At 37.7% G+C, this 15,705-nt stretch overlaps 2 protein-coding genes across 3 annotated transcripts in view; one reads left to right on the top strand and one right to left on the bottom strand.

Moving 5' to 3' along the window:
- The first annotated feature begins 30 nt into the window (after positions 1–30).
- Positions 31–15,537, top strand: pgpep1l (pyroglutamyl-peptidase I like). 2 transcript variants are annotated; one of them, XM_008412389.3, is made up of 6 exons: positions 31–849; positions 924–976; positions 1,054–1,170; positions 1,458–1,684; positions 1,761–1,941; positions 13,550–15,537. In XM_008412389.3, exons 1-5 carry the CDS (start codon positions 819–821, stop codon positions 1,939–1,941), a joined length of 609 nt encoding a protein of 202 aa, XP_008410611.2. In that variant the 5' UTR covers positions 31–818; the 3' UTR covers positions 13,550–15,537. The 2 variants fall into 2 exon arrangements, with proteins under 2 accessions (XP_008410611.2, XP_008410610.2); XM_008412388.3 differs by having other exon boundaries at positions 9,146–15,537.
- Positions 2,253–15,705, bottom strand: part of igf1ra (insulin-like growth factor 1a receptor) — a 92,270-nt gene continuing 78,817 nt past the window's right edge. The window contains exons 20-21 of the mRNA XM_008412387.3: positions 14,050–14,184; positions 2,253–10,378 (exon numbers count right to left, since the gene is read on the bottom strand). Coding sequence (XP_008410609.1) covers positions 9,853–10,378; positions 14,050–14,184 — 661 coding nt within the window. The 3' untranslated portion in view covers positions 2,253–9,852. The remainder of the gene's footprint in view (positions 10,379–14,049; positions 14,185–15,705) is intronic.

The following is a 15,705-nucleotide window of genomic DNA, read 5'->3' as shown; positions in this document are numbered from 1 at the left end:
CAGGAGCGTCCCAAGCTCTATGGAACGCCTCGGGCTGTGGCCATGACAGATGTTACGCTGCATTCACGTGCAGTCAGAAATATGTTCAAACAGTTGAAGCGTTTTAATTACCGTCTTGCAGAAAATGTGTTATAGAGCTAATTACAATTTTATGAATACGTGCCTTCTCCTATTTCTTATGATTGCAGTAGCTATTATTTAAATAATTTGCAATATATCATTTTTTCTTTCTATGTTTAATCAATAGCATCAGTGTAGTTTTTGTTGTGCCTGATTATTTGCATGTTAGATGTTTCAATAAATTAAAAATCTTTTGTTGCCAATTTTATTATATGCTATGTACATATAAAGATATGTCGAGTATTTTGTTTTTTTTAGTTTTCACAATTTTGGATGTAACAGTAAGAAAAAAAATACATTCTCATATAACTCTCGTAAAGTACTGTTAAGATAAATTCTGAGGAATGTTTTTTTGTTTTTGTTTTTTTCTGGTAACGTTTTAATAAACATCAACTTCTCTGATTGTTCAAGTGATTCTGAATTAAAAATAATTTTGTGATACTGGACATTTAAAAAAAACAAGTATATTACTAAATGTCTGAGTAACGTTCTATCATTTTGCATTTCGGTCTATTTGTATTCTCCCCAGGCTCCTTTTGTCATTAGTTTACCGGGAGCACATGAACGCACCACTTCTAATAGCTTCAGTTATTTTATGGAACGGCTCCTCCTGGCGGACGCATCGTAAATTACAAAAGGCACAAACTGTTTTCCCTCTGTTTACTCGGATTTATACGCTCTATTAGCTTGGATACGCTATGAGCGACAGAGAAATTGTTGTTGTTACAGGTAAAATAAGAATTTGCTCAATGATATGTACACTCTTCATACTTCTAAAAACACGTGTTGAATACACTTTGAAGGGTTTGGACCGTTCAGACAGTTCTTGGTGAACCCCAGCTGGATAACAGCCCAAGTAAGGTCCAATGTTTGGAAAACACGGTCCTGTTTACCGCTCTGGTTAATTTTAGCTGTGCGTTTCTTTTACCGCAGGGATTAAAGTTGGCCGGGATGGGACAGCGCATCGATGTTAACATCAAGGAGCTGCCAGTTAGCTACAGTTCAACCCAGAGGATTATTGCTGAGCTTTGGCAGACCCTTAAACCGAAGGTAGAAATAAAAAATTGGGGTTGACACACCTAAAAAAATCTAATAGAAATCATTCAAAGCATTCAAAATGGTAGTTAAAGGTCTGTACTCATGGTGTTTTTTGCTGTTTGTTTTTGTTGAATATAAAAGGATAAAGGAATAGATTAGTTGGCATTATTTGCCTTGTTATTTTGCTCCTTAGGGTAAACACAATACCTATGAAATAAGACATGATATCCCTGTGTGTAATTTTTGCACATTTTTGAAACACAAAAAGGTGAATCTTGTTTGCATGCTTGTGTTCTCAGTTTGCTGTTCACCTGGGCATAGCCAGGGGTTCCAGTCTTGTCATTTTGGAGCAAACTGGTAAGAACAGCGGGTACAACACCCGAGACGTTTGCAGCTTCTGTCCCACAGATCACCGCTGCATCGAAGGCGGCCCAGAGAAACTGGACTCCGTTGTTAATATGTTGGCCATCTCCAAGCACTTTAAGCAAGCAGGGATGGATGTGGTTCATTCTAGAGATGCTGGCAGGTAGGCAGCCAGCCCTTTTTCTGATCTGCATTAACGGACGCAAGTATAAGGTCGTGCACTGCTTTCTCCTTTCCAGATACTTGTGTGATTTTGCTTATTACTGCTCACTGTATCATGGTGAGAGGAGAGCAGCTTTCATCCATATACCCTCATCTGGCAGCTTATCCTCGGCTGGCAGACTGGTACCTCTTCTGCAGGAAATAATTGTCATGATGCTTGATCAGCTGGAAGAAGTCAAATGTCACTCGGAAACATAGGTAGGTTTTCACTCAGCATGCCTTGAGCTTTTTCACTATTGTCACGTTACAGCTATACTGTGGGGTAATTCACTGAGGTTTGAAACGAAAGGTTAACAAAAATAAATAAATCTGCGAACTTAATTACTGAAATTTCACCACAGTATTGATTTAATTAAGCTCGGGGCCATTTAAAGGAGACTAATCACTACATGAAAATGCTTTGATCTAAACTCTTATCTTTTTAGCTCAGACTTAAGTATTTTACAGCCACCTTTAGGTTTTCTTCCAAGATTGTCCTGTACGTAGAAAAATTAAATAAACAAGCATAGTTCTCATTTACTTATTTATTCAAAATTTCAGAAAAAAGTAAAATACAAGAAATTCTCTTATACACATTTTTGAGACGGCTTGTCAAAAATACACCATCTCAGCTATAAGTGTGAAAAAACAACTTTGAGGCCTCAGATACAGAGCTTGAAAAGAAGACGGAGACTAGAGAAAACAGTTTGATTATTCTTCCCCCGTCAAGTTATGAACACACAGAATTTAATAAGTGTAGTAGCAGTAGAAGACCAAGGCCCCTCCGAAGGTTTTAGGAATGCAGATGAAATAAAACAAAAACAGACATGAGTGAATCGAAACACCTCAAACCTAGTTATTGCAGGAGACTGCTGTGATGCCTTCTCCATAAACCTGACTTTTTTTTTTTTATGAAAATATTGAAAGAATGTGTGTATGATTATGGTTACGGTCTACAGTAAATTAAAGAGCAACTTGTGAAACTTTAAATTATCTTTTTCTAACTACGCTGTTCACTTGTTACCTGAACTACCCGTAATGTATGCAACATCCCTGTCCTGGCTCTGTCCATGTTGGAAATGCTGCACATTTGACAGGTTTGGGATCTAATAGTAACTGGTAGCTCATCCCTTAGCAGGTCAGTGACTGCTAAGAACTGAAAAGCAAAAAAATAAATATTTAACGATTTCTGGACAAACATAAACACACAGATATGTTAACGTCTTGAACTTTTTTGCTTGTCAGTGGTGGTTTCTGTAAAGAAATTCAGCAGCAACTTGGCTCTTTAAAAAACATGAAAAGATTGTTCAGTTGCATGATTAAGAGGACTGAGCACCAAACTTTTACATTAAAAGTTACTTTGTGGGTAACTTCTAATTTGAAATAAAAGGAAAAGAAAATAAAAATCACTTTCCTCCAAGTCCATCAATATGCCAATGGCCATGAGTAAAACGTGCAGCTGAGGCTTTGAAAGAGGTTTTGAGGTGTTGGAGCTGCTTCGCTTCCTTGTACAGATAACATTTTTGGTGATGCTGTAAGATCCACTGTGGTGACTAAACTGGCAGCACTAAAAGTGGTGTGTGTGTGTAGATACAGTGGAAACACCACCCCTGTTAAGATGCCTGCTTATACGTAAAAAGTGAAATCATGATAAACCATGTCAGAACGTTTCCCTCCTTTAATGTACCACAAACTTGAAAAACATACCAAAAATCTTTGAGAGAAGAGCACAAAAGAGTTTCCAGGGTTTCAGATATTCCACGGAGCACAGTTCAAAGAGTCAACATCAGGTTGAGAAATTGGGGCGTAACAATGACATTACCAGAAACTGGACAACATGTGAAGTTAGCGGAGAGACGAGAAGAAAACTGGTCAGGAAGACTGGCAAGTACTGACTGTGTAGCATGTGAGATGACGGTCTCCTGTGTTCTTTATGTGTCTAGACTATGGAGTAGAGAGACAAACTGAAATCCAATCCAATTTAGTAAAAACACATTTGACATTTTCCAAACCCATGACATGAAAATGTGTTGCAGTTCAACAAAACCAGTGTTTAATTAATTAATTTTTTGGGGGGCTATCTATTTCCAAAGGTGTTTAGAACAAACAAGGCACCTTAGTAAAAAAATAATAATAAAAAAAAAAAACTCATACACACAGTGACGCAAAACGGTGGTAGCGTCATGCCTTGTAGCTTAGATTGAATGGTCCAATACAACATAGTTTAATGGGGACATATTTACGTTACAACAGTGTTTTGAGTAGGTCACATTAGAGAGGGTCAAAACTCTGAAATGGTTTATCTTGGTCCAACTCTTGAACATGTCAGAAATCTGGCATTTTACCGGCGGTGGGTAAACGTTTTATATCCACTGTAATGTCTGAAAGATCAAAACTAAGAAAATCACATGGACACAACATTTCTAATCGATACATGACAAAGAACCACATGGAGTTTACAGAAATGATAAAACTAAATAGTGGCTTTTTAGCTCTCTGCCACTTATAATCGAAAAGTGTTTTTTTTTTTATATGCTTACAGAAAGTAGAAACAGGTACAAGGTGAGATTTTCCTTTTTCTTAGATGCTTTGTGTGAAAACTACATATCTGTCCTTGTTACATTCACAACACTTATCGATACTTCAGGCAAAAATTAAATGCTGTCGGTTTTGGAATAAAGTAAAGGTTTTAAAATGGCATATCACCTGCAAGTAGAACCGCATATATATATATATATATATATATATATATATATATATATATATATATATATATATATATATATATATAGTGTGTTTTTTTATTCATTTAATTCTTGGAGGTAAATAATGCATTTCCCTTTTCTTAATGTTTCCTGTGTCATCTTTTTAAGATTTCTTTATAAATACATTTTTGATGAGATTCTGATGGTTGTGGTTTGAGGATTTGAAGGTTGTGACAATAGGCCGGAACTCAGTGGAGATGGAATGTTTGGCTCTGTTTCATCACATACTGATCCACGCTGGTTGTTTATGATCCAGCTGAAAAACAATGACGTTTTGTCAGCTCTGTGGTGTCTTTACTCTAAATTCGAAATAGAAATAAAACCAGTCATGTGGGCACTCACGGGCCGAACTCATTCCACCTTCTGTCCCAGTCTGCTTTATATGAGGTTTTATCTATATCCCTGTGGACTTTTTTTAAAAAATTTAACTAGGTGAGGTTTCTCCTAAAATTTAAGAGTGAGATGTATTTGTTTTTGCTTATACACATATTTAAAAAGAGTGAGGTAGATATATGCCTGAATGGAAGAAAAAAAAAAAAAAGTACCCTCGCCATGACATCAAGGACAATGCATACATAAAATAATAAAAATATTAAACCAAGTTTGTACTTATTTATGGGGCATTTTTACAGTGATTTTTACTGGTATTCAAAAGGAAAATACAACAATAAATAAATAAACACTCCTACAAGGAAAATAAGTTTAAGAGGAGAAAAAAAAAGAAAATCACCAGGCAACATTAGAAATCCTTCAACACACTTTTTTTTTTACTATTCAGCCATTTTAAGACCTTTTATTTTCAATCATGACATTGAAACTTGTTCCCTTCCCTGGACTTTAACCCATCCTTTATTTGGCTTTCAGATGCGGCTTTTGAAATCTCATCTTGAAATTTTGATACTAGCAGGAGTGATGTCATTTTGTGCTTGAGAGGATAAAAGGAAAATTGCAAACTTTAAATGCTTAGAATACGTGGTTGACATATTTAAGGCAAACAAGAGAACCCAGTTAGCCCTATTTACTGGAGATTAGGCATGAGATGGATGGGTTTACCAAACCAGATCTGGTCTGAAGTGCCGTCTTGTATGTCGGAGCTAATCCTGACTTTGAAAGGAGGCACAGGGAGGGGAGGTTTGCTGTTAGAGGCCAGCAAAGGGAAGGGAAGAGGAAACTGTTTCGCTTTAGAAAACATGAGAGGGGTGACTTAGGAGGGAGCAAAAGGTGAGGCAAGTAAAGGAGAGGAGAATGTGTGGGGAAAGCAAAGCCTTTACTTTAACCTGAGATTAAATCGTACCTAGGGGGCAACACTAGGCACAGTGCTAAACAATAATAATATAAAAAAAAAACAAAGGGTGCAGAAGTACAAGCTCACACATCGAGCTAACATGTTCATCTCTAATAATAATATATAATTGACAAAACAACAAGAGACATAGTCATTAAAAAAGGCAATGAATGAAATTTAGTGTTACTCAAAATCTTGAGGGGTAACTTTCTGTTTTATTTTTTTTTTGTTTTAAACAGAGCTTAAAGATATAAAAAGGACTGCTGTGGAGATCATAAAATAGCAAACCTGAAGGATTTCTCTATATATAGATATATTTATATATATAACATCCAAAAAGAGAAAAAGAATAAAATAGCAGCTTTGTTCTGTACAGACATAGAGGCAAACATTTTTAAAAGTATAAAAAAGTTTTATTTTATTTTTTTAAAAGTGACAAAACCCAATGATGTGTATTAAAATGATCCTGCAGTCTAAAATGCAACTGTAAGACCTTTCCTGTGTGTTTGAAATGCAAGAAAGACCAATAATGACCATTTTTAGAGACTTGAACGTTTGCCTCTAGGCTACTAAATCTGATCCAACAGCCTCTCGATTGATGCCTCCAGTTTGTTGCTGTGGTTTTGATACCACTGGATCTGAACAGTGTTCATCTCAAAACTTTGAGAAAGTAAAGCAGGGCGATAAGCTGGGTGGTCAGCTCTAGAGGACCAATGATTTGCACTGAAACATATTTCAAACTAAAGAATAGACTGAGATAGTAATTCAGAGTTGTTGTCTTTTGGACCAAACATATGTGAAAAGGGATTTTCCTGAGGTGGAGCAAATTTTTAATTGTTATGGATATTATTTAGCCCAAAGAAAAGAAAAAAATCTATTTTATATTATACACTAATCAAAATGCTACAAGAACTTCATTTTTGATCTAGATTCAAGAACTGCAGGTGCTATTGGTAGTTGAATGTCAATAATAAATCATAATCAAATTTTCAAATGTTTTATAACATGATTTGAATGCATCTGTACCATGCTGATATGTTATATTTTTTGGTTCATTCTGTGAGAAACCACAAGTGCTGTTTATATTAATTTCTCAAAATTCAGCCAAACTGGGAAATTCTGTCTTATTACTGAGTTTCAGCCATAATAATTTTGGAGCTCATCTGGGATTGGTTTTTGAACCGATTGTTTAATTGATTAGGCTTAAGTGGTTTCTGGTCATTTGACTTGGGACTGGGTGATAAATATGTTTTTCCCTAATGCAGATCAAATCCCTTACTCAGATTTCCCCTGGCCATAAAAAAAAAACTCTTTAGCATCCAGACTGTTTACAAGTTGTGACAGAGGTAAAAATAACAGCCCAACAATTTAGTTTTTTGTGACACATGCTAAATTAACTAATAAATCAGTTTGCAAATGAAAACAGTCCTTCATCATGGACTTTTAGAGAAGTGATACACTTGAAACAACTCTGACATTTTATCATCCTGGATGAGAGAGCCATCAATCAGCTCATTGCCACAAAAGCTGCTTATGTTTTGTTAAAAGCTACATTTTGGCTAATGATCTTGCAAAAGTGGAAAGACTAGTGGAGGGCTGCAGCACAAAGATCCGTCAAGGCACCATGTCTTGATGGGAGTGTCTACAAAGCTTACAACACTATTCAGCCAGCAAACAAAGAGTAGCTTTACGTGACCTTTTTCAATACCAGTACTAACGATAAAGTGTTAGGAATTTGATGCCTTTATCAAACAGCCTTTTTTATTCTGCCGTCTCTTAGCCTGTCTCAGGTGTAAATATAATGCTAAACATTGATTGCATAATCAGTTTCTAGACAGATTGTGCTATATTGTTCATTTTAAACCCTACAGAGTAACTTGTAATGAATTTTCCCATATTTTTCATTTATTTCCTATGTATTTAAATCGCTGACATTTGCTCTCTCATGCTGCGCATACAGTTGTTTGTTCAGATATTTTGTTTAGTAGTAAAAAAATTTGCAATATTCTCAGCTCTCAGTGGTAACCGGGATTTGTATTTTCCCTGTAATATCAGTTATCACGTTTGTTGCAAAAATAGTTCCCAGTCAAATATAATCTTTTCAAAATGAGACCCAAATAGCATCTTAACCTTTGGAGCCAGACTCGTTAAAAGTCATTTCTAATGCTGGATTAAGTGAGAGGACAGCTGCAACTTTTATTATCCTGATGAATCTGAGTTATGGTTTGCCACTGAAGTCAGAGGTTGAATGCAATTAGAGTGATTAAGGAATGACTTTACATGTCTCACTATGTAATGCTATAAATCCTAAATATATCAAAATATTTTTACATTGTATCACCCAGTCCCGTGTTTTACATTGTATGCTTCAAATATGGATTTTTAAAACCTTGATCTACTTTTTGTTTAATTAATATAGAGCAGTGGTTCTTAACCTTTTTTGGGGTACCGAACCCCCCAGTTTCATATGCGCATTCACCAAACCCTTCTTATCCCCCCTCCCCCGACACACAAAATACTTTGCGGTATTCTGATTTAGTAATGTAATTATATTAGCTGTGTTACCACCCCCACTCCACTACAGGCAGTAGCAACCCCGAAAAGATGCGACTAAGGAGCAGATTTAGACTATAGAATTTGGTAAAAACGGTGAGTTTTACTGAAAAACACAAGCTCAAATCCATGCTGAGAGTGGAGCTCCTTCAATCAGGGCTGCTCCGCAGCTCTGATTGGCTAAGCAATGTAACGTGTTCCTCTGGAGCAAGTGATGGCAAAGCGGCGCGTCATCACGACTTTACACAAGTGTGTCTTTACCTCCGCGGCAGAGGCTCCGCCGAACCCCTGAGACTGACTCACCGAACCCCTGGGGTTCGATCGAACCCAGGTTAAGAACCACTGATATAGAGGGATAAAATATTTTTATATAGCAGTTGTTCAGAACTAAAGATCAATTGTATTATTTGCTTAATGAACTGCTTTTCAATGTGTACATTGTGGTTATTATTTTTAAAAGTAGGATTGATTGGAAAGAATACTGTACTGTAGTTTTAGTATCAATGTGTGTTTTTGAGGATCTGGCTGTATGTAGTAACAGATTTACAGCCTAAATGATTTATTTATTATCAACTTTCATCTCTATCAACATAAATAGCACAAAATAGTGCGATCAAATTCAAAGTCTGCATTCTCCAATCACAATGTTGTGGCTGCTCATGACTTGACAGTCACTTCTTTAAGTAGAGTCTTTTGTCTGGGCTGGCTTCTGCTTATGATGTGTTATTTGACCCAGCATAATCTGCTTACCCTTGCATTTAAATTTAGTAAAAACATTCTAAGTTATATGACAAGTAATTTTTTTTTTTTTATTGCACAGGAGGATTCGATTTATCATTAACTCCGAATCACAGTTTTGAACAAAAAAGAGGACACCCTTAGGAGACTGAAGGAAAAGTTTGATTTGGCAAAAGTTTGGCAGATACAAAACAGGCCTACCAATTTAACCCACACCTGACGGGATCACATAGAAAATAATAATATTTAAGAGTCTTATTTTTAAAGGAGATGTTGCCACACAACATGAACCCGGCTGGCTCACAAAAAGGAGGAGCTTTACCGTAATGTAGAGAGAATGATGGGATTCTATAAATAGACGCTCAATATATTCATCACATCCTCTCTGAAATCCTCAGGACAAAAGTGCTCTTCTGTTGGTTTTGCTGGCAGATATGCTAAAAAGAATTATTTTTCTTGAGTTCATGTAGAAGTCTGTGTGCCAATATACATCCTTACGTTGTTTTCCTCCTCGAAGGGCTTGTATGTAACAATGTAGGCCGCACAGAAAGGAGTCCCCCAGTGTGTCTGAGCCACCAAACTCCACATGCCTCAGCAGGTTTCTGTGCTGTCTTACCGTTCTCAGAGTTTGTGTTCTCTGGTCGTTCCACGCCTTAAATGGAGTGGAGAGCCCATCTACTGGCAACACAGTAGAAACAAAGTAATTTTCTTACCTCGCCCAACTCTCCTGAAGAGACTGAGAGGTTTTAGTTACCCTGTGCGAGAGGAAGAGGAGATGCTGGACTGATATCAGCAGGCCGATGACTGGGGCAGCGGTAACGCCCGCTCGTTCTTTCTGCCTCCGTTCATGTGTGCGTACGGCTCCAACTCGTCAAAATTGGGCCGCAGGACCACCACAGGCCCGTTGGCCAAAGCATGTCCTGAGTGCTTGTCCGAGCCCTGTCCCGAAGACGTCATGGCCGAGGGCGGAGGCCCCGGTGGCGAATGGGACACAGATCCTAGTAAGGGAGTACTTGGGCCTTGCAAGGGGGACAACTGCTGCGAGGAAGGAGGTGACCTGCTTCCCATGCACCCAGTCGGGGGAACGCCAGCAGCTGATGGTTGCCTGGTAGACACAGGGTCCAGTGGAATGTTTTCCATGTTCTCCACCTCCATGTCGAGCTCCTCCATGTCCGGCGGCTTGTTCTCCTCGCTGTAGAAGAAGCTCACCTCCTGGAAGTGGGGATCCAGATCCCCTTTGATGCTGCTGATGATCTCCAGGAAGGACGGACGCATCTTGGGGTTGTACTGCCAGCACATCCTCATCAGCTCAAACCTGAGGGGAGCACAGCGTTTGAATGCCATGGCGATTATAAAGAATTTGCTCCTTAAATTTTGAACTTTTTTAAAGAAAAAAAAAATCTGAGCCGTATGTTTTATTTTGGCTCTGAGAACGCCACTTTGGATTTTTGAAAATTGATAGATTATAATATCCTGTTTGGCCAATCAAAATTATTTCAAAAGTGAATAAATGACTTTTCTGCTGCAGCACTTTAACAACTTGCTGTAATTGATGGGACCAAGAACTCTTCTCTCAGCTCTTTCTGCCAAGTTATTAGGTTCAGGGGTGCAATTATTTTTTATATTGTACCAGGCTGGTTTGGATAGCTTTTTTCATCCCAGTAAAATACCCTTCTAAAAAACTGTATTTATTACTTGTTTACTTGGAATTCTTTTGACTGATTGTCAAAGACCAATAGACAACTGTGACAAAAAACAACAAGAAACGGAGTCTGTAATGTTTTCAAAGCGCTGTTAAGCATAGCCAAAATTAATGTATTGTCAGGGTTTAACATCCACCTTGTGCTTTAAAAGTGGCTGTAATAAGTAACGTGCCCCTGAGAAGTAAATTTTCAAAGTTAAGATTCATTTTGCCCTCTGACAGTCAAAGCAGGAAGAAATGTGAACGAGTGCAGCTTTATGGAGAATTAGGCCAAATTAAAATGCACTACATGTGTACAAAGAGAACAGAAAAGTGAAAACAGATTTAAAGAACTTCGCAAAAAGCAAGGTTATTAATGGTGCACTATAAAATAAGATTCCTAAGTTACACTCCAGTGTCAGAATCCAAAATGTTATGCAAAAAACTGAATAACGAGACTGAGTAAGTTCATGCATAGAATTTTTTATATAGAGAACTACTTGCACTGCAATGGTTTAAGCAGTTTGGAGGCATGCCTGGTGCAGCGTTTAATCATTGTAAGCCTGTTTCTCACCAGCAGGTGGCAGAAGAGACTGACATTTCTAAGTTTTTGTGCTCTTTTTACATTTAAGCTCAGTTTGCTGCTGTGTTTTGACTTTAAAGTTGTGTACAAGCAAAATATTAAAGTAAAAAATTACAGTAACACGTTATAGATAGGCTTAGCTGCTGTCTTTCCATCTTCTACAGGTGTGAATATAAAAATCTTGTCCCATCTGTTATAAATCTGCCCTTTTTTAATTCACTCAAACGCTTCAAATATGTTAATGACTATGTCTCCTCACCCATAATGTCTAGTTTTCTAACAAAGACTAATCTTTGGCGCAGAGGCTTATTGACACTGCTTGTAAATTTAGAAGTTAACTTTATGGCCGCTTCAAAGATTTGCCATTTTGATGTTTTTCTACCACAGCACAATGCGTGCAGTTAGATCCGTTATGTAAAATCCACTCAGTGGAGCAGTAAGTCTTCCTTCAGGTTACTGTGCCAGGCCAGCAACCGAGCTTTGGGAATGTCAAAACAACACCATAAAAAGAGAGAATTATTACAGTTTTGTGTGGTTCTGCACCACATGCCGCAACTTCAATTATACACAAACAAGCTAAGAATACTCTCTAAGGCTCACTGACATAAACACCTCAGCCATCTCAGGCTCCGTTACCGCTGTTCCCCCTCACTCTTGTTTGTCTTCTCTCCTTGAGGCCTTCTTGGCGTTCAGAATCAGTCCTGCAGCTAGGTGCCAGCTGTTCTCCTCACAGAGAAATTTGAGGTAGAGCTTGCCTAAGCCCAGGTCTAACTTCTTATTCTGGAGCAGCAGAGGGGGTGGCTGACTTTTTTTTTTGTAGTTTTTTTTTGTTTTTGCCAGAATTGCAGGAAGCATCTCAAAGTTGACATATGATGTCCAAACCCACGCAGAGGAGATTTCTAATGGAAAGAAATCTAATACTTTCGGCTGTGCTGACACACCACAGTAACCTGCCTTCTGCTTCGCCCAACATCTGGTGTCCAGTACACTTGTTGATGCTAATTTATAAAACAGGTTTAAAAAACTGACTTCTTGTCAGCATCTTGTCATTCGTGCTATTAGTCGAAACTCGCTTCTAACCTGTCAAAACCGGAGTTGTTTCAATTGTATATGCCATGTAAATATAGCCTCAGCTATGCTACCTTATACTTTGCTGTTTATTCCTTCTGTCAATGTTTTGTTTAGCACCAGGCTGGTGTCCATTACCATTTTGAAATTCCTCACCAGGGTTTATCAGTGCTCATCTCAGCCGGTGTTTAATTTCAGGCACTGGTCAAATAACACAGTGTCAGGGATGCAGATTTTAAACTGTTGTGACCAATAAGATGCTGAGTGTCGCATGAAAATACTGTGAAGGTATTGCACTTTGTGAGCCCATTCTGTACATCTCTGTAACACTGAATTTTTTTCCTCCTTTGTTCATATAAATAAGGGCCCTCTTCCAGTCTGGGGGCCAGTTGCTAAGAAAAATCAGTCACTCTATCATATCGTATCTATACACCAGGGAAATAGAAAGCTATGGATTGACAAATTTAATGTTTACTGAAACTTACAGACTTAATAAGAAACACAAATGTAAAGAATTCCCCAATTTACACTCATTTTAAACCTATCATTAGAGCCCCGTAACCCCGCAAGCAGGTGTAGTCAATGGACGGGTAATTAATCTGTAATAATTCTACTGCAACAATAAAAACTGATTCATTGTATGTTTTGTAATACGTCTTTAACAGAGTTGTCAATAAAAGTGACTGACACAAAGTAGTCCCTTTTGTTCGTAACCCTGCTTGAAAGAAACAACTTTAGTCCGTAGGCAAGTTGTGTGACTCACAGCTACCTGAGGGATACTTTGCATGGAGATGTTGAGAAACATCCAAATATGACTCATCTTACTGCATGTTCTCCTCCCTACTTCCACTTTGTGTTATCCCCTCTATTCATCGCTCTTTGTCTAAATTTCTGACTTCAGTAGTCCTCCTCAAGTCTCCTTTAAAACGCAAAAGCACAGGCGGCCATGAGCAGCGGCCTGACTCCACTGCATGCCGCTCAAAGTCAAAAAAAAAAAAAGAAAAAGCTAAGCCCTTACTCCAGCACCACCTCTGTAACACAATCCACACACTCCTGTAATCAGGACAAAACTGTTGGGGCTGCCATAGAAACCAGAGGTTTGTGCCTGCACAACACTCAGCCCTATTTTTTGTTCTGCTTGCACTCTTTCTAAGGTGAGGTCAGCCATGTGGAGCGGCAGGGGAGAGCGCAGAATGCCTTCTTATTGAGGTCAAAGAAACACATACAGTGTATGCAGCTCTACATGCTGACAAGTCATCTGTCTTCTATTTCCGCCTCTCAAAAAGCAAGAATGTTTTCACAAATAAGTCACAAATATGTTAATGGCTTCTGATGCGCTTATTCCTGTTGCCTGTCCCTCTCGATAACGATTCCCACAGTCGGAATGACCGGCATCTTTCACACACCGGTTGTGGCATTCCTTCTATGGGCCGATATCGACGAGTGAGGAGGCTACCGGCTGCCAGCTGACCGTCTAAGTCATGCCGTCAACCGACTGCTTTTAACCGCTGACGTTAATGTCAGCCCTCACTGCAGCGTACGCACGCGGTATCTCTTACCCTTAAAACCTCAACCTAAAATAGACCCGTGGTAAAATATTGACGGGACAGAAGAGGCACAGAGAGCAGTTCATTCTTTCGATCACAAGACTTACAGCATGTCCGGGCAGTTGTCGGGTTTGTCCAGGAGTCCCCCTTCCATGACAAAGCGCAGCACTTGTTCGTTGGACATGCCCTGGTAAGGCTGTTCAGCTAAGGTGGCGATCTCCCACAGCACGACACCAAATGACCTGCGGAGTTGCATCAAAAAACAAACATGAAACCAAAGGTTTTGTTTCTGGAGTTTAAATGGAAAACTTTAAAATTCTTCTACAATTAATATCTCTTTAAAAAACATTGAAATTCTCCACATTCTCATTTAAAGTCAAATAAACACTCATTAAACTAGTGGGAGATTTTGTTATTTTATCATAGCAAAAATACAAAAATGGACGGGGACTGCAAACTAATCTCTGTAAGATATTGACTACTTAACCTCTAATGCCTTATTATTATTATTATTATTATTATTATTATTATTATTATTATTATTATTATTATTATTATTATTATTATTATTATTAAAAATATATCAGAACTACTCTTTATGAAATAAAGATTTAATCTTGCCAAATCAAATAAGTAGAACAGATATCATAAATAAGATCTTAAATAAGATGGCCATGGACTTGATATTTAGCAAAGAATGAACAGAATGTCAACATCTCCATAAAAGCTCAAAAGAATGAATGGGCAATACGTTTTTTAGCGCAAAATGCAAAGCAGTCAGTTTGAAGCATAATGCAAACAAAATGAAGTGATATTTTTTGTGTCCATCTTGAATCCTGTCCTCCTTCCAGCTCACTCTTCAGACTGTTTCTGGTTGTGAGAATAATACCGAACAGGCAGATGATCTGACATACCTGCATGTCCAAAATATGTCAACAAGAAAACATGAGGGCAAACTGCAAAATAAGTCTAAATATAGACTGTTTACAAGTCTAAATTTAAGTTCCTCTGATTTCTGATGTGTTTGACAAGTTTAGTTAAAGGGTTTTTTTGATGAAGAAGAAGATAAATTCTTACTCAGGGTGTAGACTCTAGAAAGCATCCGGGTTTACATTTTTAAACCTACTGTCCTTTAATACCGACAAGAGCAGGATTCCTTCTTAAGGCTCATATTGTTTTAAAAATATGTTAGCAAAGATATTCTGTCGTGTTCACCAAGTTTCTCCTTGTGTTTTTGGAGATTATGTTTAGCTATTTTTCTCTTTCAAGCCCACAGAGGTCTACAAATTGTCTTCTATAACCAACTGCTTGATTAGGAGAAAACTACCTGCAACTTAATTTGTACAAGAAAGAAACAAATGATTAAACTTCAATAAAATTGTGGCTATTTAATTTAATAATTGTGGCTATTGAATAATAAACAAATTATTAAACTTCAATAAAATTGTGGCTATTTTATGTTTTTCTGTTTTAATTTCTTGTTTAATGTAATTTTTTATCACGTATTTCTGCTTTATTTTGTGAAACACTTATTTAATTCTGTGATAAGTGCTGTACATTCTACGTAAATAAATGTCATTCTCTATAAAAGAAAATGTTTGCATTCGCCTCATATTTATTTACTCTTTGAAAGTCTTATTTTCAAAGAGCTCCTTCAAATTAACCAGATTACAACACTCTATATGTTTCAGGAAGTGTTCCTTCTCTCCTGATTAACACACTACTCGTGAAGCCCATAATTGGTTTGTCCCACACTAAACTTT

Source organism: Poecilia reticulata, chromosome 6 (genome assembly GCF_904066995.2).
Source record: "Poecilia reticulata chromosome 6, P_reticulata-male-v2, whole genome shotgun sequence".
Classification (NCBI taxonomy): domain Eukaryota; kingdom Metazoa; phylum Chordata; class Actinopteri; order Cyprinodontiformes; family Poeciliidae; genus Poecilia; species Poecilia reticulata.
Note: the sequence above shows the minus strand (reverse complement) of the source record. Positions and strands in the feature narration are given on the sequence as shown.

Coding starts and splice junctions, on each gene's coding strand:
- pgpep1l (XM_008412389.3), top strand. CDS start 819: ATGAGCGACAGAGAAATTGTTGTTGTTACAG. Junction 850..923: donor AGAAATTGTTGTTGTTACAG/GTAAAATAAGAA, acceptor TACACTTTGAAG/GGTTTGGACCGTTCAGACAG. Junction 1,685..1,760: donor CATTCTAGAGATGCTGGCAG/GTAGGCAGCCAG, acceptor TCTCCTTTCCAG/ATACTTGTGTGATTTTGCTT.